At 39.2% G+C, this 26,408-nt stretch overlaps 1 protein-coding gene across 1 annotated transcript in view; it reads left to right on the top strand.

Annotated features, from left to right (window-relative positions):
- The window catches only part of cntfr (ciliary neurotrophic factor receptor), a 220,802-nt gene extending 199,485 nt beyond the window's left edge, over positions 1-21,317 (top strand). Inside the window, exons 8-11 of the mRNA XM_061698710.1 lie at positions 14,160-14,228; positions 14,705-14,825; positions 18,457-18,583; positions 20,015-21,317. Of these exons, the coding sequence (XP_061554694.1) occupies positions 14,160-14,228; positions 14,705-14,825; positions 18,457-18,583; position 20,015 (318 nt within the window). The 3' untranslated portion in view covers positions 20,016-21,317. The remainder of the gene's footprint in view (positions 1-14,159; positions 14,229-14,704; positions 14,826-18,456; positions 18,584-20,014) is intronic.
- Positions 21,318-26,408: the final 5,091 nt, after the last annotated feature.

Raw genomic sequence — 26,408 nt, 5'->3', positions numbered from 1 at the left:
TAACGTGAATGTTTCAAAACCAGAATCAATGTTTAGATTGGTAAAGAGAACATGATTTGAAAATTGCATAAATTTAGTCAATGACAGCTGGAAACTGCTAGCTTTTCCTCTTTCGTGGTCGTCTTGGACAAAAGACTGAGGTTTTAGTTTTCAGAGCAGTAAGAGGCGGAAAATACTGAGCCTGTCTGAATTTTTATTAGGTGTTGGATTTGTTTTATAGTCCTGTGGAAAGCATACAATCTGTTTGAGAGAGAGATGATTAATCTTTACATGTATAACTTGTGGATGGAACCAGAATAATTTCCGATTAATGGTGAAAATTATTTAATTATTTGTGATAGTAGAATAGTGGAAGCACAGCTGCCGTCAGATCACCCTGCTCATACAAATTTTTAATTCAAAATAAATTGAATGTAGCACTTCTAGTAGATGTTAATTTGATTGCCAGGTTCCAGCATGAATGCAGTTACACATCTTGTAAATCAAGTGTTGTGCTCAAGCCAATTAGAGATTTGTAGACACCAGTTTCACCTTGTGTGGCAGACAGTTGGGTGAGAATGACTTTCACACGCAACATCCCCAAATGTGTTTGATGGTTTGGAATGTGATGAAACTGAAAACCATCCATCCATTCTCCTCTACAACAAAGATGTGACTTGGTGAGTGTTGATGGATATTGTATATCTAAGAAAGAAAAAATTTATTGAAGCAAAGAGATGAAAAGTACTGACAGAAAAGATAAACATGAGTGTTTCATTGATTCCTGTGCAGGCGAAAGAGTTGACTGAACAAAGCAAAATTAAAACAAGTCCTTATTACATTTAGTAATGGGTGATGGAAAAAAATCGTACAGAAAAATGAACAGCATTACTTGAATAATAAAACTGAAGGAGTCATGGTTTGCAAGCAGGAGAGCCTCAGACAGAAATGATAGAAATGTGCGCAAAGGGAAGATAGTGATAAAATATATTGAGCAACGTGAGCCAAAAATAGATAAATAGCATAAGAGCATTTTTAGAGGCCATCAGTCAGAAGTTGTTTCGCATTATGGGGTGATAAATGAATACTTCAAATGAAGAGTCGAATGGAGAGACGTCTGGGGATATTTGAATCAGAAGACCAAGACTTTAAAAAAAGACAAAACTCACTGTAAGAAAATCATCTAATCAACAATAATTCCTAGAATAATGTGCTATAAAATTGTATGTAATGTGATGCTCTGTTTGGACTTTATTTAAACAGAACAAATGTTAAATATGTAAACACTAAATCCTGTTGTAACATATTCCATAAATGGCTGTCATTTTGGGTATTTACTAGAGTTGTTCAAAATTCGGTGTACATTTATTAATCTAGACTTGTGTAGTCAAGTACTTACTGAAGAAATAGAAGAAAAGGGTGTACAACTTTGGTAGCAACCATCAGATGGCAAGGCCGGTTCAGTCATCCAGCTAGTTGCTGGCTAAAGAGGATAATGATTGCCAGTATACAGGAAACCATCAGGGTTGAAGATGTGTAGACCGCTGCTATGGTACTATGCCTGGGAATGTACAACAACATAAAACATCAAAACAAGATTTCTGAATTTCATCCCTCGATTTGTAACTCTTCAGACTGGTAGAAATCTAGAGTTGTATTAAATATTCTGCTTTGATGCTTGAAGTGTTGTTTTATCGACTGTATGTGTTGTTGTGATACACTACATTATACGAAGAAGCGTGTCTTGGATTACTTTGGAATGGTCTGTTCACCACTTTTTAAGTCAGTTCCTCGGGATACTGAACATTCCTGGCCACTTTGAACACATGCTAGCACACAACAAAATTACGAAGGTAGACGAGGGTCTCGTGTTTTATTTTCAGCATGCGGATGTTGCTTTGATTCCATTCTAAAGGAGATTAAGGCCAGCAAGAAAATGGACTACTGCAGCAAAGTGGAGACTGGAATACTCCAACATCCAGAGTTTGTGGTATTAATGACATCATGTATATCCTTAAATGTTAGCATACAATGGCGCAGTATGCTTTGAACCCCAGCTGACCTGCCACGACAATTAGTACCTGGTTGTACCTGCTTTTAACAAAAGAAAAGTCAAGTCAAGTTTATTTGTAGAGCCCTTAATCACAAAAGGGGCTCAAAAGTGTCATTTGTAAGTAGAACTGCACCAAGCCGAGCAATGTACTGTGCTATGTCTCTTTACATTGGTTTGCAATGGCGCACAATAAAATAGTTATATATTTATGGCCTGGAAGTGTTATTCAGACAAATACTGTAATTATGACTTCTATGTTAGTGATAAACTTTGGCACGTTCCAACTTACAGTATGCACAAGTTTGAGTTATAATCGTCACCTTAGGAAAAGACGTTTGCCGCACATAGTTTTACCAAAATATGTCTAGAGAATAGATATATTAGAATAAATCTTTTCTTTTGAGTTGAGTTATGTTTAATCACTATAGTTCATACGTGTGGTTTTGTTGGGCCTATTTTGGGGGGACTGAAGCCCCTCCAAAATATTCTTAACCCCACCTAACTCTGCCACACCACACTGTTTGACACCTAAATTTGTAAATCTGACTCGAATGTCAGTGCCTCACCAGCCATGAAAGCTCAGCGCACATCCACTTGCCCTTAAATGTTTAATGAATCCAGTGCTGTTTCCCATGACCTCTTTCTAACGCTCTCTTCTCTGCGAAGTGGGGCTCAACTCTCTGAGCAATTAAAAGCAATGGACCAGTCACCGTGATGAGAACAATTTCACATTGCTCAATATTCTCTTTCAGCTAAGGAATGAAACTACATCTGCTATGCTGTAATTTCCCTTTGGGGGTGATGCTAAACTCCAGTCGACTGAAAACACGCACATGGCCATGCAGTCAGAGTCGTGCACAGAAATGTGGCTGTTGCAGCAGCAGGCGCAAACACAAACAAACACAGCATCTTGATGCTCACGCACACATATGAAAAAGTAAACAGAAACACTCTCAGAAATTAACACATTCTTGTTCCCGTAATTAAATTGATGTACATCCATCCATTTTCTACCGCTTATCCGAGGTCGGGTCGCAGGGGCAGTAGCTTTAGCAGGGACGCCCAGACTTCCCTCTCCCCAGCCACTTCATCCAGCTCTTCCGGGGGGATCCCGAGGCGTTCCCAGGCCAGCCGGAGGACGTAGTCTCTTAAATTGATGTGATATAAGTATATGCATTGTTCTTCTGACTGGACTAATCACAAAGTGTGATGCTAATATACAAACACACACAAAGATAAAAACATGAAGACTGGTTAGTGCATAAAACAGACAGAAAGGCAGAAAGTCATGATGGCACTTTTTGTATTCATTTAATATTTTTCATTCCATTGCATTCCTCATCTCCCTGCCAGACATGCCTCCTTTCCTCCCCTTCTTTTTTTTCTTACTTACAGATATCGCGTCTTCCACTCTAACCTCACCTTGTCATCCATCCAGCCAGTCTGTCCCATCCACGCATTAAGCCAGCTATCTAAGCATCCAACCCTTCAGGCATTCATCTGTATCTATGACTGCACATGATAAATGTTTAGACCTTGATTGTGGGAAAACATCCTATCAGAAGGGCACTGGCACAGACACATCATTTATCAGGACCGACATTATCACGTTACAGTCATCATCATTTAGCTTGGCTCCAGAAATACATCCAAGAATATAACACGTTTATGTTCAACTAAAAAAAAAAATTTGGTCTTTTCATTCATTCATTCATTCATTCATCTTCCATTCCACTTATCCTCAATAGGGTCGCGGGCATGCTGGAGCCTATCCTAGCTATCTCCGGGCAAGAGGCGGGGTACAACCTGAACCGTTCGCCAGCCAATCGCAGGTCACACGAAACAAACAACCATTCACACCTCCGGGCAATTTAGAAAAAATTTGTTTATCTGTAAAATTATTTAAAACTCCTGTAGTGTTTATTATCTTGGTAGATCTCTGACTTAGTTGGCTTTCACCACTTTAGCTCCTCATCACGTCTCATCGGCTAATACTTTTATCACACCTTGTTGGTGTTTTTTATTTTTTTATTATTATTTTTTTTAATCCATGCCACCATTACACCCAGGCTCTCTGTGACTATTCTGATAAAGTTGTGTCCCTAGAAAGCAAAAAGATACAGAGTAGAGTGAAATCATACAACAGAAATCTCTGAACCAGAATAGTGTATACCTACTGTATAGGTAAGATACCAAACATGGTTCCTTGCACGATAGAGAGGTAAACTGTGGTGCTGAATAGAGTACTGTACATGTTCCTTCTCATTATTTTTTTTCTTGGGTCACGGGGATATGATATTTTGGAAGTGTGACAGGAGTTTTTAGGAAATGTGACAATAGAACAAGCTTGATCAAAAGGTTATCGCCGATTATATTTTAATACGTAACATTTTTGAAAGCCAGGTTTAGTGCTGTTTCACCTTCACTGCTATACTTGTACAAGCTCGAAAGATGTTTTTCGATCTGTTGGAGGGTTTAGTGCCCTCTTACAGTAATTTCTGTCTGAGCAATTTGGAGGCTTCAAACCGAGAGAAATACCATCGAGTGAAATATCCCTCGGACCTGGCGTTTGTGTGCGCACACGTGCATGTATATGCTCGTATATGGGAGGAGAGCATGGTGGAAAATGGGAGCTGTCAATCAACGTAATGAGACCAAGCTTCTAAGTGTAAGCACACACATACACCCACCAAGCGGCATCGGGCCAGTGGAAGTGCCATATAATTGGGTTTCCTTTCCAGGACAACAGACATGCTCAGTGGATTAGATCTGACCACCGACGCCAATTCCCTGCATGTCTCCCTCACTCACTTTCCATCCATTTTGATTTTTCTTTCTTTACTCATTTTCTTTTTGAATAATTGATCCCTAATCTTCTGTCCTAATCTTTGTTGTAATCTTATCTCAGTGCCCTTTCCCCCCACTGACCTACACAATTTATGTCAAACCATGACACAGAAGACTGCAAGTACTGTACAATGCAACAGGGGGTAATTGGGGTCACGTTTTTTTTTTTTTTTTTTTTTTTTTTGTATCTCCACAACTTCACTGTAAATAGAAGATAATAAAGGATGTGAGAAAAATGGAGGGTCACTTTCTTTCTCATAGTTTGTGTGCAATCTCTGAGGAATGTTCAGATTTCCTCTGCGCCCCCTTTGTATGGATTATTGGAGAAGCTTTTGGAGTGTGTGTACATGCATGTGTGTGTGCTGTGAGTATATGAGGCATTTCTGCTTTTGTCCTTTAGACGGGACTTGACTACAGCATGCTATGTAGAGGTATAAAGTATATGTCTAAGTTCTACCAGTTAAAGTTTCAGGAATTATCATTGGATATCTGAGGAGGAATTCTACACATTTTAAATGATCCCAAATGGTAGACAACGTCAAATTTCACATCTTTTGTGTCAACAAGTTTTATCGTATTTTATCATTATACTGTAGGATATACAGTGTTCTCTCGTTTATCGCGGGGCTTACGTTCCAAAAATAACCCGCGACAGGTGAAATCCGGGAAGTAGGAAACTTTTACAATTATTGTACTATGTTTTAAGGCTGTAAACCTCACCATTAACATTTTCTGATATTTCTCTCTTGTTTAAACACGTTCAAAGTTCAAACCTTTGTAAGAAAAATAAGTACATTATTATTATTATTATTATTGTTGTTGTTGTACTTATTATTATTATTGTTAATATTATTGTATAACGAAACAAAGGTCAAAACCTGTTTCAAGGCCCAAACATTTGTTTAAGAAATAAAAATGACAAATAATTATGAAAATTTTTAGAAATAACAAATTTAATTTTAATGAACAACGTATGAGGTTGGAAACATAAGAAATTATTAATTGTGACTCACGCGTATTTCACACTTCCTCTGACGTTCCCTCTTCGTCCTGATGCCTCTCCGCTGACTGACGCATTGGGCTGCGCGGCCCCTATGCATCACTCGACGCGCAGACGGCAAAAATTGTTGCTGCGCGTAGAGTGTCGCGGAGATCATCTCTCGTGATTTGTCCGTTTTAGTCACATGCTGTGATGACACAGCAGGACACAGCAGGTGAGGCTAGGGGAGTCCACCTCATCCACATGCAGCATCACCATCGGGGCGCCCCAAGGTTGTGTTTCTTTCTCCGCTGCTCTTCCCTCTCGCAGTAGAGCAGCTCCAACTACCGGAGACAAATTCCTTGTGTTTTTTTTTTACATACTTGGCAAAATAAGGATGATTCTGATTCTGACGTACTCAGCATTCCTCTTGGTTCCACACACCACCTACGCCGCCCCCGCCTTGATCGATTTTGCAGCATAATTAAATGTAGCATCTGGTCATCGAGGCCCATTTGTTCTAGCAGACATTATTCCACGCTCGTCATTGTTGTTGCTTTGTTCCGTGTTCCGGAAAGGAAAGTATAAACGGCTACCGGAAATGGCCGAAAAATCCAGAGGAAACTCCACCCTGTGGTGTCCTAGCCAGTACCACCCTGAGCGACACCCCCGACTTGGAGGAGAACTGCAGTACATTTTCAAACTCCGCGCGTGGGTTGTGCTCGAGTATAAAGGCAAACTGCACGCGGGATAGCCGCATTCACGTCAGCGCGGTCGCTGCCTGTGCGTGTATAGAGAAGCCTTAAGCCTATCAGCTTCTGACACATCTTGCTATAATATTCAATACTTCTTTTTTTTATAGTTAGTGACTATCCTATACATTCCCACGCTGGATCACTTGGTGGTGCTCTAAAATGACGTAGTGGAAATGACGTATTTTACCTACGAACTGGCAGGCCTATATAAGGACAGCGCGCAGGCCGACTGAGACATAGACAAAGGAGAAAGCATGCAGGGTTGGGAGGAGGAGGAGACCAGATGAGCATTTAGCCTCCGTCATATTGAAGCGATAAAGGCTTTGCTGTAATACTGAAATTCAGCGTTAGGGGGCGCCAAATATGGCAAATTATAGCTTTAACTTGTGTGAGAATTTTCATGTTGCACCACTATTTTCACCAACACTTTGCTCTTAACCTTTGTTTTATCTAGTAGAAGAAATACTTAAAGAGAAAAAATATATATATTTTAGAGGGTCATCATATCTTTATTTTAGGGTTTAAATTGCATGATAATTATAATTTTCATGTTGAAAATGGTTGGACAAGTCAGGTGTACTGCACTGCTTTTCCTACTTCACTGTGCCATATTCCTGCTGACATATGCTGTTTTCAGTGAACAAACATATGGTGTTTATGCATGAAATGAAGAGATGTCTCCAGAGTGAGGATATTTAAAGAAGATTACTGTCAAAACAGACCGTTCGGTGGTCAATTCATCTGGGTAGATGTTTTATCATCATAATTATCATACTCTATCTTGGGAGTAGTGAAGCGACTCAACGTGATGTTTAATTGGCAAATATTTTTTTTGTTGGCAGCATCATCGTGTTTGGCCACATATTCCAAATTTCCTATGGGTATGCACTCTTTATGAATGGTTAAAATCTAGATTTTATTACTTTATCACTTTAATTGTGTGGTTAGTACAATAGATCAGCCGGACACATATAAAACACACATATCAGAAAGCAAATATATTTTATTTCACCATGTGCTTGGTCTTACAGGGTAAGGAGCTTATTTATTTTTTTATTTATTCATTCATTCATTCATTCACTCATTCATTTATTTTGCAAGGACAACAGCAGCCTCCACCATGTTCTCTCCCTCTCTCTCAGTGAAATCAAGTACCAGTAGTACTCTTGAGCCTCTTGGCAAGACAGCTACAACCCATTGCTCTAGAAATACATATACTGTAAGTACTTGTACAAACATACTTTACACATATTATCTTATTTGTTGGACAAAACATTAGGTACACCTATACAATCTAATGACATCAAATAAAAGCCTTGCCTTGTCTCATTTTTAAATTGACACTGAATTAAATGGAGCAGTATAACAATATGGAAGAATGCATCAGACTCAGCGCTGTTTCTAATATTCCGATACTCATGTGAGAAATGTAAGCAAAATAATTCAAAATAGAAAGCTCTCTCAGTGTGGTCAAGTCAAGTTCTACACCACTGCAATCTAAAACGTCCTTCTAGAAAAATATATATATATTTGAACTGCTTTAACTAACCATTATTATCTTATACCTTATTATCTTATATACAGCAGAACAAACATTTCTGTTTGGCAAAATAAGTACAGTACCAATCCTATCCAATCCACTTTATTTATATAAGCACAATTTAAACAAACACAAGGTTCCCAAAGTGCTGTACAATGCAATAACATATAAATAAAATGAGATGAAAACTGTGCGGCACGGTGGAAGACTTGTTAGAGCGTCTGCCACACAATTCTGAGGACCGGCGTTCAATCCCCGGACCCGCCTGTGTGGAGTTTGCATGTTCTCCCCGTGCCTGCGTGGGTTTTCTCCGGGGACTCCGGTTTCCTCCCACATCCCAAAAAACATGCATGGTAGGTTAATTGACAAGTGAATGTGAGTGCGAATGGTTGTTTGTTTGTATGTGCCCTGCGATTGGCTGGCAACCAGTTCAGGGTGTTCCCCGCCTCCTACCCGATGATAGCTGGGATAGGCTCCAGCACGCCCACGACCCTAGTGAGGAGAAACGGCTCAGAAAATGGATGGATGGATGAAAACTATGTGATAAACAGTCATTCACATTCACACCTATGGACAATTTAGAGTCTTCAAACAACCTAGCATGCAAGTTTTTGAAATGTGGGAGGAAGACACAGCACCTAGAGAGAACACACGCAAGCACTGGGAATTCATTTAAATAAATAAATACCACTAAAGAGTGTCATATTTTTGTGGAGTATGGTGTGGAGATCTTTCACTTTTGATGCCAGTGCCATTTTTCTTAAATGGGAGACATTATGAAAAAAAATAAAAACTTACTATTATTACTTATTGTTTATATACAAAAATTTGGATCTCTTTAATGCCTGCCCACCCATCAAGTGTGAAATGACCCAACCAAGTAAATATTTTATTATCTGCCCATTTCTAAAAACGTGTCTGTGAGCCAGCTGTTCTGCCCCACGATTACCTAACAGTGAAGCAAATAACCAACACTCCCACAACGAGTTTTTCAAACAAACACCTGTTGGGTGAGGTTGGACTAAGTTCCACAGCAAAAGAGCGGCAGTAAAACGGTGGCCTAAGCACTTTTATGTCATAACCAAAAGATACACACAATTACAGCGTTAGCAGCAGAGATTAACACTTGTTAACAGTGTAACCAGCGCCAGCTTCTGATAATGGGCTATGGTTAAATTAGCTAGTTTTCTGGGGTTCACAGATTGGTGATAGATAGACATCTAACATAGACATCCGAAATGTGGCACTTACTTGATTGCTCCATTAAATTTTTAGCGGGGCGAGGGGTAGTTTATGTTTGGTATGTGTCCATGCGGCACGAAAAGGTTTCATGTCTTTGGTGCTTGGTTATCTGTCACACTCTGGGCTCTGCTTCTGCAAGTAGAAGCAAGCAGTTACCTTCTGCGACCACTCACCGCCAAGTGAGGCTGAAGAGGAGATAGCCAAATGTTGGCAGTAACGCACTGGCAAGATCCAGCCCTCTGGTTCTCAATGTAACGAAAGCTGGGGTCGCATTAGCAACAATCTCCTAATTTTTTATTATTTATTTTTTGTTAAAAAATGTGAAAACTCTTGTATTTGGTTAGGGTTAGGGTACATATTCAAAGACGTACTTTTTTTTCTCACAAAATGACACTTAGGAACAAACGTGTGACTGAACTTCCATGTTTATTTTACAGACCTTTCTCTGTAAATAGCCACATACACTGTGTGGTAGAAAATGCTTAGAGTCGCTGTGGTTACGCTGCTTGGACGACATGTAAACAGCTCCGATAGCTAAACACTGGTCTATACACATTATGTGCACACACACACTCTACAGTACACAGAAATGTGTGTGCAGGGCACATATCATGCAATATGGTCAAACACATGGAGACGTGCACAGTTGTAAGCGTGCTCAAATGATGTTGTTAGGGCATTCCACTAAATAAATTAAGATTGTAAATATAGCGCTCGGTTTGTGAGATAAAGTCTGGCCTTGTTCTTCCAAACAAAGCGTGGGCGGGAGAAAGATGCTGTTGAAGATCAAGGCCGTGCTGAAAACAGGGGGGTCAACATCATCATGAGATAAGAGACAGATTATTTGGAAGGGAAAACTTCCAGAACAAGTGCTCTGGGAGGCTGTGGTTGTTTAAAGATTTATCCCATGAGCTCATTGGAATGAAACAACAGTGGAATGTGATGGCCATATTACTATAAAAAAAAGTTGTTTATTCCATTTAGTGTTTCTTTTTTTCACTTAGTGCATTAACCTTCTTGATCTATCATTCTGTCTGTCTGTCTGTTTGTCTTTCTACAGTTGATATAAGAAATCTGCTCACCTCTGTTCAAATGCCATTTTTTGTGATATTAAAAAATCGACAAAAGATAAATTATTTAAAAACTTTTTCCACCATTAATTTCACCTATAATCTGTAAAACTAAAATAAAATAAAAAGAAATCATTTCCAAAGGGGAACTAAAAATGAACAACTGAGATAATGTAGTTGCACAAGTGTGTGTGTGGGTGTGTAACATTACAAAGCATTGACTTCCCTCTAAAATTTGTGAAAAGATGAAAATAAAACTGGTGAGGGAGGCCACCAAGAAGCCAACAGCAACATTAAAGGAGCTGCAGGAACTTCTGACAAGTACTGGCTGTTTAATAAGTGTGACAACAAGCTCCCGTCTTCTTCATATGTCTTGGCTTTGAGGTAGGGTGGCAGAGTGTGTACATTATAGGTCACATTAGTGGTGGGGAAAGTTTAGAAATGATTTATATTGGTAAATTTGTTTTATCAGAAAAACCTGGCATTTGAACTGAAGTGTTAGTACAACAGTATGTAATTGTGGATGCGACACTGCCAGCCAATCACATTATCAGATTAATCAAATTAATGATAAATTTGGATACATTTTCATTTTGATGTACTGTATATTGTACAGTATATGGTAGGTTGGCTGCTTTCACCAAGTGTGAAACCCCAGAAGGGTTTGCATAAAAGCAAGCTCAGATCATACTTTGTGTATACATAATATGCTGTCCAGCCAAGCACATGAATGTCTTGCTAATGCCGTCCAATCAAAGATGTGAGGATTTCATGGCTCTTTAATTCTAATCCACTTTTGCAGCTGTCTGGGCATATGTTTCTTGTCTTGATGGGAAGCTGCAAAAGGCATGTCACTAAATCATTTAATTTGGCTTCAGGAGAGGAAAAATCAGCACCTTTTTTAAAAGCCCCATTTTTTCCTTGAATGTGTCAAGACGCAAGCCAAAGGCAAACAAACATACACACAAATGCAGCACCAACTGTAATGTACAACAAAGCCCGAAATTAAAGCGGCGTGCACTTTCAATCTGCTACACTCTCCACATTAAAAGTGTGTGCGAAAACCTTTCCAGCGCTGGCATGTGTTATTGTGTCACCAAACTTGTCATCCATGCCAAAGCTTTCCGCTTTAATTGTGATTTATGCTGTTGATGTCCTTCTATACAAATTGCTTGTATGCAACATGCAAAGGCCGCTGGGGGCATCAGAGTTCAATCATTCCTATAGCCAAATATAAAAAAACAGCAAAAAAAAAATCAACGAGCTTGATTCATACACAGAATAATGATGTAAGGCGTGTTGTAAATAAATAACCACTCAATAAAAATTGTATCCCGCACGGCTGAGCTAATATAACCACCATAAAACATTAAATGTAGAATTGCAACACTGAGCCCATAATTTATGGCTGGCACTATAGGTAGAAGGAAAGAGCTGTCAGAGTGACTTCCAGCGGACTCGGGTGCCCATAAATTCCAGTTCGCCAAATACTTTCAGGGTTCATGATGTTGCAATATATTTTGCCCGTTGTGTCGTTTCAAAAATACATCTGACTTCCTACCAAATAGGAAGCTGGAAGCAACAATATGTAAAATGTTTATTTGAACAAATCAGCTTTCAAATCATTATCAGCATCTGGCTTGTAATAAGAGAATTAATGGTGTGATGGTGGACTCGCCCATGTTCCCTGGGTGCTGGGCTGTTGCCAGCTGGTGCCCGCCTTGGTTCCCCGCTCTGGCTACTGGTGGGGGGCGGTGGGGCGTTCCTTGCGTCCCGCTGCGGTCTCCTCCTCCTCCTCTCCTGGGGGGGGCCGGGTGGTCCCCTCTGGGCTGTGGGGCCTGCTGTGGGACTGGCTGGGTGGTGGGTCTTTGTCTGTGGTTGTCCTGCCTGATGGCTCCGACCTGCAGGAGCCATGCCTCTTAATCACTCACCTAGCACCCCCCGCCCACACCCCGGGCTGGATGTCTGCTTGGCGTTGGGCCTCCCCTCTCATGCCCCACGGCTGCTCTGTGGGTTCTCCCCCTTATCGTTCCCTTGTCGGGCGGCGCTATCCTCCTTTTCAACAAACAAGGGACACCGTCCCACCCTCAGGCTGGGCGGGGACTGGCTGCATCGTGGGTCTTGCGGGTTGGGGGGGGGGGGGGGGGTGGGGGGAGGAGGAGGAGGAGGGTCTGATGGGGTGGGATTGGGTCCCTGCGGCCTCCTCCGGGTGGCCGGTGTTCGTGGCATCTCGGTGGGGCCGGCGGACCGCCCTGAGTCCCTTGGTGTGGGACGTGTCCCATCCGCCGGGCTGCTCTTGGGTGGACTCCTGGGCCCAATCCCACCTCTCAATTGATTGGGTGCAGGCACAGCAATTACAGGACACTTCTGACAGTCATTGTGCATGCAAAACGGTGTCAATTAACTTGCATGTGTCCGCAGACACACACCCCTGGGACTTATTTGCTGGTTGTGGGGCTACTCACTTAGTGCGACAAATAACTTATGATTGCAAATTTCTTGGGTATTCACTCACTCACATTCTGGTCCTATAGACGTTTATAATTTACATAGCCACTCCCACCACACTTCAGTTGTACAGCCGGGTTCATGACCCTTGTCCTGCATGTTTCCCCCCCTGTCCTTGTCCTGTCCTATCTTGTCCTGTCCTTCACTCACAGGGTGTAGCACTACTGCCCCATACAACACTCATATCTACGTCGTTGATCTAGATATATAAGGGTTTACTTTTCTCATCTTGTTTACAGTTAGTGCTTTGTCTTTTGTCTTCTTTTCTCACTCCCCTCGAAAAACTTTGTTCTGTTCGACTAATAAAATCTGATTCTCAATAAATAACCATTCTAATACTAAGAAACCACTGCAACAGCTTAAAAACTCCAATGTGACACAGTAAAACTGTTCCGGCATAAAAGGGATACAGATCCTCCATTCTGCTGGACCTAACAGTCAAACAGGACAACAACAAAAAATTATAATAAAAAAAATGATTTCAGTAAGCTCAAAGGTTGCTATGGAAAGCACAAATCCCCTACTTTAGTGGTGTATATGTACGCCACACTGCAAGGCCAGAGCTCGGACTTGAACCCCCAACCTCAAACGTGTGTGGCTAATGTGCTAACCACTCGGTTTTGAGTTTCTTAGTGCGTCTTACTCCAAATTAAGGAAAATAATAGAAGATAACCTTTAATAGGGGGAATCTCGAAACTGTGAAACTGTACTTGCCTTACATTTGTATATTTTTTATGAGACTGGTAACGCTGACAAAGAGGGAGCTTGATGCAGCCACATTTGCACAGGTTTCCACAGAAACATGCACCTGCTTTGATTGGTCATGGAGAATGCCGAGTGGAAGAGTGGAACAGTGGAAGAGTAAAACAGCATAAGAATGATCATTTATACTAAATATAAGGAAAATAAAATAAGGAAACAATGACTAAGGGTTAATTATTTATTAATGTCAGACAGGCTATTAATACATTTTACTCCAACTAAATCTGTACTGGAACATTTAATATCGAGAATATGTTTGTCATATTATGTGCGCATGCAACTTTAGCAGTATGCCATGGTTAAAAATACATGTATTTTTGCTTGTTTTGACTTTTACAAACAAACAAAATTGTTTCACTGGAGTGTTCTAGCCAATCTTCTTTTTTGTTTGTGTTCTTTTGATTATTTTCTTTTTTTTCCCCAGGTGGAACTATCTGAAAGCACTTCTCACACCATCACCGACGCCTATGCTGGGAAGGAATACATCATCCAGGTACTGTCACAACTACAGTAAATCATGTGAATAAAATTAACGGTAGGCCAAAGAAATATCAATCAACCATTGATATTTCTTTGTGTGCAAAAGCGCAAATGATGATTCAGCAGGAAGATATTGTGTTGTGTTTGTAAGGCAAAACGAGAGAAAAATGCAGTATTTTATTGACAGACACGCAGTAATTGCAATTAGAACAAAGTTTTCGGTCTTTTTTGACACCAAATATTTTGTTTTAGTAACTAAGTAACAAAGCCAAGTAAAATATATGGTTTCTAAAGAAGTACACACCAGCAGCACATGTAAAACTGTTCATGCCTTTTCCAACAAGATTCCGTAACAACTTGCTGACTTGATTTCGTCAAAAGAAACACACAGGGCCTAGTTCTTCATTTTTTAGTCCTCCACATTGATTTTATCATGGTCCAGAAAGCACATACTTTTTTTCTAATATGTCCTACATGTGTGTTCAACAGGTTGCTGCCAAAGACACAGAGATCGGAACATGGAGTGACTGGAGTGTTGCCGTGCACGCTACACCTTGGATTGAAGAACCGGTGCAGACCACCTCCACAACCGATGTGGAGTATCTCACACGTAAGTCTCACTTTCATCTGGTTGCTCAGCACCTGCCTAAATGCAACAATAACGGCGCACATCACATGATAACATCATAACAAATGCATTTGTTTGCAGATTTCTGCTGATTTTAAGTTCAGTGTCTTGTCTTACGCCTGAAATCATCAAACATATAATCAGTGCGCAAGAAGAAAATCCTGCTCTGATCAATACTATTGACACATGCTAGTGCATTACATATTAATAGTGCATTATCCACATTGCATCTCAACATCAAAGGAAATGAAGCCTTGTTGATTTGTAAATGGACGTGCAGAGAACATCAAGGCTAAAAAAAATGTGATAAACAGCCAACGTTGAGTTTAAAACCACCAGCTTTATTGATTTATTTTGTACTTCACATTCACTGTGTAGTCTGGCCATCATAAATTAGCAAGGACATCATTTCCTCTAAAATCCCACCAAAATGATTAATGCAATATATATATATATATATATATATATATATATATATATATATATATATATGGGATATATATATCACAGAATAATTTTTCATTTTACTCTTACTTCATATCTCAAAAGCTAGCCTTCTCTGTGCGCCCACTCGTAATGGTTTTCACGGTGCAACAGTGCTCCCTGTAGGCCATCAGAAGCAGTACACTCCGCAGGTTCCGTAAGAGCTCAGATATGTTGGGGAAAAACACAAAACACATGCTAAGCTGCAGAGACAGAAAAGGTGGCCTGCAAAACTCTAAAACTCCTGACATGCAAACCAATGCACACAGACACAAACACACACACATGGTGCATTGTGTGTCCACTGGTGAGAAGGGGAGGTCATTAGGATTCTCCTCATGTTTCTCTCCATCCCGTCTGATGCTCTCTCTCTCTCTCTCTCTCTCTCTCTCTCTCTCTCTGTCTCTGTCTCCCTCTCTCTCTTTACTTGTACATGCCTGTGTATTGATCACAGTTTTGCTCATTATTACCTACTCCGCAAGTCCGCAGCCTTCTCGGGCATCTTTACTACTGTTACAATTTAGATGATCGATTGAATCAGTGCAGATGCTATCAGTGGAAAATATCATTGAGGTTTGTCGATCCCACAGCTATGATAGTCCCTTTGCTCAAATGAGAATACAGAAACTTCTGGAAAGGTTTTTTTGTTTTTGTTTTGTTTTTGTCCACTATAAAAGTATTGCAATATTTTTTAACTTTAAAGTGCATGTATTTATTAGTAGCAATTGAAATGAAGCCGCCAGATAGAGAAATAAGTGTTAAATATTAAGTGTTATTAAACACATTGACTGCACAGCCTTATGGTTAGCAAATGGAATTCCTATTAATTAAATACAACTGCACTTACTTTATTTCCTTTTTTGGTCCTTTGTTTTCTTCATCTTGTCTTGCCAAAGAAAAATAAGGCTAAAACCCTTTTAGGTTATATTTTTCTCCTATTTATGCTTTAAATAGTGTGTCACCTAGTATACCTCATGGAGATTAAGTAACATTGGCAGTGGGTTCTCCTTCTCATTTCACATCCAAAAGGATGGCGCACTGACAGACAGATGAAATCTCATCCTCGGCGATGGGACCATTGCTCAGCTGCCTTCGTGCCATTAACGCAAAAAGCAGTTTGCTGGAGTCTTTGAAAAGTCACGGGCGGCCTCGCTGTATCATCCTGTCAGCGAGACAGAAAGTGGACGGCGTCTGATGGCTCTTATTTCATACCAGATACTTCATGCCTGATGTGATGTGTAAAAGCAGAGACAAACAAGAAGGGACCGCTATAACTAAATGCGGCTACCTCCTCAAAAAATAGATATCTCAAACTTAAAGGAGATGTGCCATGTATGGTTTCATTTTACACCACCATATGAAAATTAAAAGTGCATCCTGTCAAATCACACATGTTATGTGGTCTTCTAAAACAGATTATATTTCATGCATCCACCTACAGGTATATAACGCTTTATCAAAAACTCGAAACCTGTGCTCCCCAAATCGGAGTCTATCCCAAAACTATACTTTACCACAGTAACAATGCCATTAAACTCTGGATACTGTATACTGTAGTATTGCCATGATAAGGAATAGACAAAAACATCTACACAATCAAATTAAATGTGTGACAAAATGTCATGTTTTTTTAAATAAAATTTATAATGTACTGCATAGGTGTTGAACACGTGGCCCGGGTGCCCTCCTCATCATTCTTCCTGTGGACTGCCAGATCTCCTGCTCTCTGCCAGTCTTTTCTGGCTTGTTGAATCCACATGAACCCCATCACGGCCTCTGGTGGCTATGCTCTTATCCTTGCATAATTTTTTATTTGTCTCGCCAATCAAAAAGCAAACTGCTTTACAGGAAGTTTATTTGACTGTTGTCAGTGGCCGGCTTTGTTTCTCTCTCTCTCTCTCTCTCTCTCTCTCTCTCTCTCTCTCTCTCTCTCTCTCTCTCTCTCTCTCTCTCTCTCTGTCTTTCTCTTTCTCTCTCTCTTTCTTTCTTTCTCTTTCTTTAGCGCTCTCCATTTCACACCTGGCTGCTTCCCCGGCGCTATCTCCTGACTCTACATTGCTTTGCGACACTCATTAATTGGGGGAAAAGGGAAATTATATTCTTTCCACACCCCCCAAAATTATTGGTGTGAGGTTTTGTCGGCTATGTTGCCTGCAACAGGCCACTGTTGAGTATCGTATGTTAAAATGTTAATTTTATTTACTTATTTGTTTTTGCATGATAACTATTAATTAGGACACAGGAAACAATTACACGCCTGCATTTACTGTATCTCTCTTCAGAATGTGACGAATGAGTGCATGTCACAACAGATTAGACTTGTGGGGAGGAGGGAGAGCCACGGCATCATGGAAGGGACAAACTTCAGGTGTACACAACATATTTTGCTTAAACTAATGCAGCTAAAAAATATGGAAATACTAATGTATATGTTAAAACATAAGTGTTGATTAAAAAAACAAATGAATACTTAGGAATATGCTAATGACTCTACCGTATAACTGGGCATGAAAATAAATGATTTCAACTATGCACATTTACCCTAAATACAGGTAGACTTCTTACAAATGACTATTCTTAACTTTTCACTACAATTATTCTATATTTAGTTGCAGTGTTAATGTTTAAACTGTGCATAATGTTACTATGACTTGCAATAATATTTTCATGAACACTTACATCTACTAGGCTTTGTATTTTAATTTTAGTCATGATGGTGGTATTTTTTTTAGGATGGTACTTTTGTAAAAGGTTTCAGAAGGACTTCTATGAGACTACAAAAATCATATTCAGAAAAAGCAGAGTAATTCCTTGACCTAAGAAGTTCAACTGTATTAGTTCTGGGCAGCTTTCGAACGAATATGATTTTTCTTGTGCAGTTCACTTCATAACTGCCTCAACAAGTCTCCTATTGATTGCTCTTGCAGATTAGAATTGATTTTGCTCTGTAATGCCTTTTCCTTCCTGTTTGCATCTTTCCGCTATCATGAGCCTTTTTCCAGTGTCCATTCATCAAAACAATGTTTCAGATGTCAATTCCCTTGGGAATAAAAACAGTAGGACTAACATATGAATGAACGAATGAATAAATAAAACAAAAATGTGCATTGGTGTGCATGTTTCCCTGTAGAGACTAAGACTTCACCCATACCTTCGTCCAACGCACCACAAAAGGCTGAACCTCCGGTGGGCAGGGCTGCCAAACTTCTCACCTTCTTCTCGCCTCTTCTGTTAGGGATGCTGCTGCTGTTCATGTAGTGAGTACACACACACACACACACACACACACGCACACACACACACACACACACACGCACACACACCCACGCACACGCCCACGCATACCCCCACACGCACACCACTTGTATTGACTTCTATTTGAATTGATTGCAGACTTAGCCCCTCAGTCACATATCAGCAAGGCAATGCATGTCCATTGACGGCAAGAACGCATTTAGAGGGGTAGAGTTTGTTTTACGACCCAGCTGAAGAGGCAGGTCATTTATTTCCCCACAAAACCTCCGAAAGCAACTGAAGTAAAATCCAATCCAAAGCTGTCCCATTCAATTTATTTCCCTGCTTTTAAACTACAAATTGTGCTGTAATGGTGTGTGTGTGCTTTTGTTTTTTTTTGTTTTGTCTTTTTTGAAGATGTTCATGTTGAGCATTGACTGTTAAGTCATAGACTTACTAAAAGGACATGCAAGCAGGAAATGTTTTGTTAGTACTCATTGTGGACCAAAGTGAGTCAACAAAGTACAAAGCGCAGCTTTTGATGGATGACATTTTAGCCTTCCTCAACTACAACCTCTGTTGTTGAAGTCATGAAGCATTTAATATAGAGTGATGTTGCCATCACCTTTTCTCAGGAGCAGACACGATATTTCCTTGTTTGCAAAATTTGACAAGATTCTCAACAGTCCTCATTTAACAGGTGTATGTGGTCATTTTGGACTTTTTTTCTCAAAAACGACTTCATTCATAATTCAATGATTTATCATCATCCTTCGACTTCTGAGTTCCCCATAATAACAAACCAAACTTTGAATTTTCAGACATATAATAGACTTGAGATTTCAGACATCACTTGAAATCCAATGAATTGTTTTACCTTATTGTTAATTAGATATGGCAATTACTGTACATTGAGCACATGTATGCAAAATTTGTGAATATCTTTGATATCAGTGTTTCCCAACCTTTATTGGGCTAAGGCACCCATTTTACATGAGAAAAATCTCATGGCACACTGCCAAAGAATAATGTCACAAAAAGTATACATTCTAAAATAATAATGCTCTGGTCTCAATTTATTCACGAATGTACTTACTCAGTGTAAAATCTGGGTCTGTTTATTAATTGGACACAAGCTGATGTAGTCGCAGGGAGCCATGACTTGTGTGTTGTATGAATGGCAACAGGTGGCTCCACGGATGTATTGTGCCTTCTGCCATCTAATGGAAGAGCATGTCATAGTTCTTCCCGTTACTATATATCACTGGCATTAATAGAGGGACATTTTATTGTCATTAATGGATTAAAAAAATGTAAACAAATTAAGTGAAATTGGTTAATTTCCTGTGGCACCCCTGACTATCTGTCACAGTGCACTAGTGTTGCATGGCGGTTTAATATGACTATCAAGATTATAAAAAATAATAGTTCAACTCTTTTGCCTTCCTGTCCAGATGTAAATATCTTACAGCTGAAAGGAGAAGAGGAGGAGGAGAAGGAGGAAGAAGAAAAAGAAGAGGCTGGATCTTTGTTTTCTGTTTTGCACAAGTCCCAGGGATACAGTGCATCGATCATTTCTGTCAGTCATACACTTACTTGCCAAGATTACTTGGACAATGTCCTACGCAGCATTTTCAATTAATGGTTACACGTAAATTCTTCAGAGGAGCTGTTTTGGCCATAGCGTCTTCTTCATCGTCTTCATCAGCAGCAACAAAAGGAGCTTCGCTGCAAACAGTCGTCTAACAGCAGCTGCTGGCTTTAATTTCATTTGTTTGGCTGGTAACAGTATTGACTATCTTCTCTGCTTTTTTTGGGGGGGGGGTATCTATTCACTGAATTTAAATTTTTGTGTGTGTGAATATACAGCAGCATTCACACCAAAACGCGCACACAAGTCGAGCGTGTGAGCATGTGTTTGTGCCCAGTTGCTGTCCCAGTGCCCCATGCAGCTAAATCGTCATGCCAAAGACTCAACTACTCCCTCTTGCAGTCAAATGGTGCCCAAAACGTGCAGATTTGATTGATTTGAAAAGCATAATAACTTGTGATCACATAATCAAGGAGGAATCCTGCAGAGGCCACAAAAATAATCAATGCCACAAAAACAATCAATGACACTTGGAAGAGTTCAGTAACAAAAGTCTGGTTTATTTAGACAATTAGCTTGCAACCGTCAAGAAGGACTTTGATTGTATAAAAACAAACCAACAAAACAAAGATATCTATATATGTAATAAAGTCTAAAGATTCCCAACTATTTTTTTTTTTTTTTTTTTTTTGACAAAGACAAAGCTGTTTTTGGGAGGCATGGGTGGCTGTAAAATAACACAAATCACTTTGTATTCAAAGACGCCTTCACATACATAGAACATGTCTTTTTGCAGTTTTCAGTAGCCATGATAAACTGTTGGTATTATGTTATTCCGATGAGTACTGATGTGTTTTATTGTGTTTTTATATGTATTTTATGGAGAAACAACTACAAAAACACACATATAGGGTTTTAGTTCTTCTGTTTCTGGCTTCTTTTTTTTAATCTGACATTCATAATGGCTTACTGTATTTCTCTGATCCTATTTTGTAAACTATGATATGTAACTTTAACATTGAACAAAAGTTTATTATTTAATAATAATAAAAAAATAATAAGTATGTATTAGCAGTAGAATGTCGTAACCTGTACCTGGGGTCTTTTTTATAGCTGTATATACAATGACAGGTTTCAACCATTAAATGTGACCATTTCACAATGAATGACGACACGCTGCGTCTCATTTTAGCACACCCCATTCTTACCAACCTCGTCAACTATTTCCATTTTATACTAAAACAGCAATCAAGATCAAATAATTGTAATTCTCTACTCAACAAGAGGAAGAGGTTTGAGTGCATATTTACAGCAGGTGAGTTAAATCAGTGTTGGATTTACTTACTTTATGTTTGGGCACGGCAATGTGTCGCTCTCTCCTTGCTTTCATAAAGGTGCTTTCAAAATAGAATGAAATGCAATACAAAAGCTTTATCAAAAATTCTGCCTTGTTATTTTTAATAATATGTGTATTCTTGTGGTTGTAGTTTATAAAGGTGTAAAACTGTATTACATCTTACTGGGAGCTGTTTCTAATATTATGGTTACATTATTTAGCGACATGATAGGGCCCAAATATTAGAATCAGCTTGAGTATGATACAGAGCAGTTCTACACTCCTGCAAACTATGAGCACAATAATAATCATTATCATTATAAACACTAATTAATACCGCGGTGATAGTATCAATAAAAACCAAGCATTATTATCATTGTGAACTATTATTAATAATGTGTTTGTTCTTAACAAAAGCTGTTGAAAGTGCTAAGTAACTGTTACTTTCATCCTAACATCAGCCTAAAATGTTGCCATGTTGGTATGCACAGGTTGTATTTGATTTAAAAAGACAACCATCTAATTTACATAACATTGGGGCACTACGATGAAGTAGTCAGCATGTCTGACTCACAGTTGAGAGGTCCCAGTTTCAAATCTGTGCTCAGGCCCTGTTGTGCAGCATTTGCAGCTTCTCACCATGCTTTCGGGTTTTCTTCAGACTCTAAATTGCCCACGGGTGTGAATGTGAGGTTTTTTTTTGTTTGTTTTTTATGTGCCCTTCGATTGACTGGCGACCAGCCCAGGGTGTACCCCACCTCTCACCACAATTCAGCTCGGGCAGGACAAAGGGTATAGAAAACGATGGATGGAAAAAGATCATTGGTCTCTCTTAACCTTTGGTGGTCCTTGTGCATGTCTAGTGCTTTAAAAGGACCTCGCTCTTCTCTCTTCGTTATTCTGGCAGCCCGATGCGGAGACTGAGGACAAATCAATACACCATCTAAAAGCTGTCAGCTGGTGTTCTTGTGTGTGTTTATTCATCCATTCATCCATCTGTCTTTATTTTCATCAGTATTCCTCCCTGCTCATGCTTTATTTACACAATTGCTATCTTCTAAATTGTAAAGAGAGCATGACTCAGCCTCATTGTTTCCCTCACTTGTTCAGCGCTTGTGAAAAATGTCCCCCCAACATCTCATTACACTTCAAGAAAGAAGTGAGCATAGATTGAACTCTTCAACTGATATTTGGTCCCAGTTTTAATTAAATGGCAATTGAAATGGTCAGCCATGCTCTTTGTCTGTGGCCAAGATGTGATCCACATTAACCTCTGATATCTACCGTGTATGTGTGGTGTGTGAGTGTGCATGCGCATGGAGAAGCCATCAAAAAGCTTGACAGCCTCGCTCTGCTCTAATGACTACTTTGACCTTCAATTGATAAATAGATGAATGACACAATCTCTCCTGTCTCAGGCGTGCAGCAGCCTTCTTATTATTATTCTTCTCTACAATGACTGCTAATACTATATATTATGAATGCTGATATTTTATCATTGTACCTATTCTATTCTTTTGTTTTGCAAATCTTCACATGGTCATGCCTTCAAATATTTTGATGTACACTCAATTAACCACTACGTGAGATACATATGCCCACACTGAAGAGACCTAATACAAGAGGACGTCAGTTTACGACAATTCCGACATTTTGAGGTTACGAACGATGCATGGTGTAAGTAGGCAGCCTAAGTTACCGCTGTACTGTTCCTTTATCAATATTTATAGCCTAGAAGTGCTGGACTACAGCATGTTTTGGGTTACATCGTTGCCGTAGAAACACTGTATCACTCCAGAAGTGCTATTAGTTCTAATATTATGCTTACCTTACTTAGTTAGAAACAGCATTCAGTTTGAGGTGGGGGGGTTTTACACCACATTAAGCGACAATTAATTGTAAATAATTAATGTTGTTATGGAAATTATTTATCTTTGTAATATAATAAAATTGTCTGTTGTGAGTACATATGACATTTACAATTGTGGAAAAACATTTCAATGTGTCAGTTCACAAGAGCCCGCGACCCTACTGAGGAGAAGCGACTCAGAAAATGGATGGATGGATGGACAGTTCACAAGAGCGAAGCAGATGAACTCGCTCGCTTTGCTGTCCATGGTACTGAAGCTCCTATCGTGTCATGTAAAATCATTTACAACCACCATAATTGTAAGCATCAATCCCTTTGTGCAATTTCTATCGCTGTTCTTCATAAGAGCCACAAGTGAGTTGGAGCCTGTCCCAGATGACATAGCAAAAAAATATTTTTGTATAATAAACTATTTAAGTCACTAATTAAGCCTCAATAAATGGGCTTAAATCAACTTTCTTTTTTCATACACGTGAAACAGCACAGCAGATTATTAACTACAATTTGATTATGTTGAACCTCAACAGGTAGATTCACCCACATTTATCAGGAATGCTAACATCTGTTTCATTCATTCATTCATTCATCTTCCTTTCCGCTTATCCTCACTGGGGTCGCGGTTTCGTTACTCAAAACCTATGCGAGTTCTACCAACTTACATCTTTATCTTCAGTGCCGTGCATACATTGCAGATTGCTTTTTCCCTCTGCTCCTTTTTACAGCAGGAGCGGAGAGCTGGGTCTGAGTTGGTGGAATGAAATGTAATTACATTCAAGTGCTTTGCTTGACCTTTTGGTTTCATTCAACGGAGCATTCCATTTTGCAAATGCAAACCGAGAGAGCCTTTAATATGTTTCCCAAGTTCCAGGTGGAGTTCTTGTAGGCTGAAATGCTGACATTTCTCGGCAGACGCAAGTTTCGGGTCATCACATAGCTCTTCGTTTTTAAAGTTCATCCATCCATTTTCTATATTGCTTATCCTTACTTAGGTCGCGGATGAGCAAGATCCTATCTGTAAGGTAAAAACAGATTTCTGCCATGTTTCGTCTTAGCATAGCTTCCATGTGACTGTGCAGTCATGTGACTGCCTGGCTCTGTGAAATGGAGTCAAATGTCACGATAGTTACATTGGATTGGTGAAACAGTCACATGATATTGAAGTCTTTCTACCTAAACAAACCAGATCCCAAGCAATAATAAATATCTGTACATAAAAATGCAAGGGAGCAGAATGTAGCCAGTAAAAGTAACACTTCTTCTTGACATAAATACTCAAGTGAAAGTAGAAATTATGCTGTATTAAAACGACTCTGACAATGTATTAAAAATGTGATTTTGTTAATTGTAGCGGTGTAAGTGTAATTCATTACTGCCCACCTGTGTCGATACTAACAATTTAGAGTTTTCAATTAACCAACAGGAAGGCGGAGTACACAGCGCAAATCCAAGTAAATACGGGGAGAACATTCAAACTCCACACAGAAGGCCTGAGCCGACAATCAAACCCAACACCTCTCCACTGAGTCTGTGAGGGAAAGGTGCTTATCACTACAACACAGTTCTGCCTAATTTTATGCAAATTCAGTGTATAATATTTTTAGCTGTCTTGCAGCATCCATTTCAAGATGTGTTTCTGCCCAGTGTGGTAAAGAGAAACCCAATTATATTCACTCTTTTCTCTGTGTTCACAGTGGACCAACTCCTGGGGGAAATATACCTAAGTCTCTTTAGATAGTAAATAAACCATTATGTTCACTTGCATGTCCCCCCCTACCCCCTCCCTTAAACCCATTTTAGACTGGTCCTCTGGGGAGCTTGAGAGGCAAATTGAAAATGTTGTTCTCTTCTTTTGTTCTCTTCTTTTGGTCTGGTCTTGCCACTTTGGGTGATGATTAACCCTCATCTGGTGTCATTATTAGAGCTTTCCTGGGGTCTGTTTTGTTCACAAAGATGCGCGGAAGCCGAACGAAAAGAAGCCTAATGGAGAATTTATTGGCATACTGATTCATGGGCAGAACAGTTGCATAGTTGAGAGCTCTGGGTATTTCCCAAAAACATGCATCTTAGGTGATTTTAAAACTCGAAAATGTCCAGAAGTGTGAATCTGAGTGTGAATGGTTGTTTGTTTGTATATGCCCTGCGATTGAATGACGACCAGTTCTGGGTGTACCGTATCTCTTACCCACAGTCAGCCAGGCTCGGGCTAGCATACAAATCTAATGAGGGTAGGCATGATAAAAAAATTAATAAATTAAAATAAAATGATAAATAGATAGATATTCGTAGGTATAACTGTGTCCCTGAAAATAAACATCCAGACAATCTACTTTCCTTTCTGAGGCTTTTTCGATTGACACATAATTTAAAATAAAAAAAAATAACCTTTCTCTTATGTTAGCTTTCTGTTACTAACCATGATGTTAGTGGGTCAGTTTTTACCCGCGTCATAAATGGGCCAGCAAATATCCTAAAAAAAAAAAACTATTTATCATCCAGTGTCTTTATGATGTTTTTAAGCTTCTTTTTTCCCATGAAAAGATTAGTTTCTTTTGACAGGATACTCACGTTTTTTTTTTTTTAAAGGTAGAATGAATCTCAAGAGAAATAAATATTAATAATAAAATGTTGTTATGTTACCTGGCTATTACTGAGGGGTATTAGAAGACATCTCTAAAATTATTTATTTTAATATTATTAGCTAAAAACTATTATGTTCAGGTCAATTATTTACATTGAGATAGGCAAATCTTTTTCTTTCAAAATAGAACTTCAGTACAAATATGGAATACAAATAAATCAAAAATTAATACTAATTTTAGAAAAACAGATTTGCAAATAAATGGCAACCAATCAAGTAACTCAAACCAAAAGAAATAGGCAAATGAGATATTCATCTAATGGAAAACAATTTTAAATTAATGAGATAATAATAAATGTCATGCATTATTTCTGGGATGCCATAATTATCTGATGCTCAGATGATGCTTAAAATATTAACAGAACATTTTGAGGAATATGAAAATTAAAACTGTCCAGTCGTGACGTGAAACA

This window comes from Phycodurus eques, chromosome 15 (assembly GCF_024500275.1).
Source record: "Phycodurus eques isolate BA_2022a chromosome 15, UOR_Pequ_1.1, whole genome shotgun sequence".
In the NCBI taxonomy this organism is placed as follows: Eukaryota; Metazoa; Chordata; class Actinopteri; order Syngnathiformes; family Syngnathidae; genus Phycodurus; species Phycodurus eques.
The sequence above is the reverse complement of the archived record's forward strand: the minus strand, read 5'-3'. Positions and strand labels throughout refer to the sequence as shown.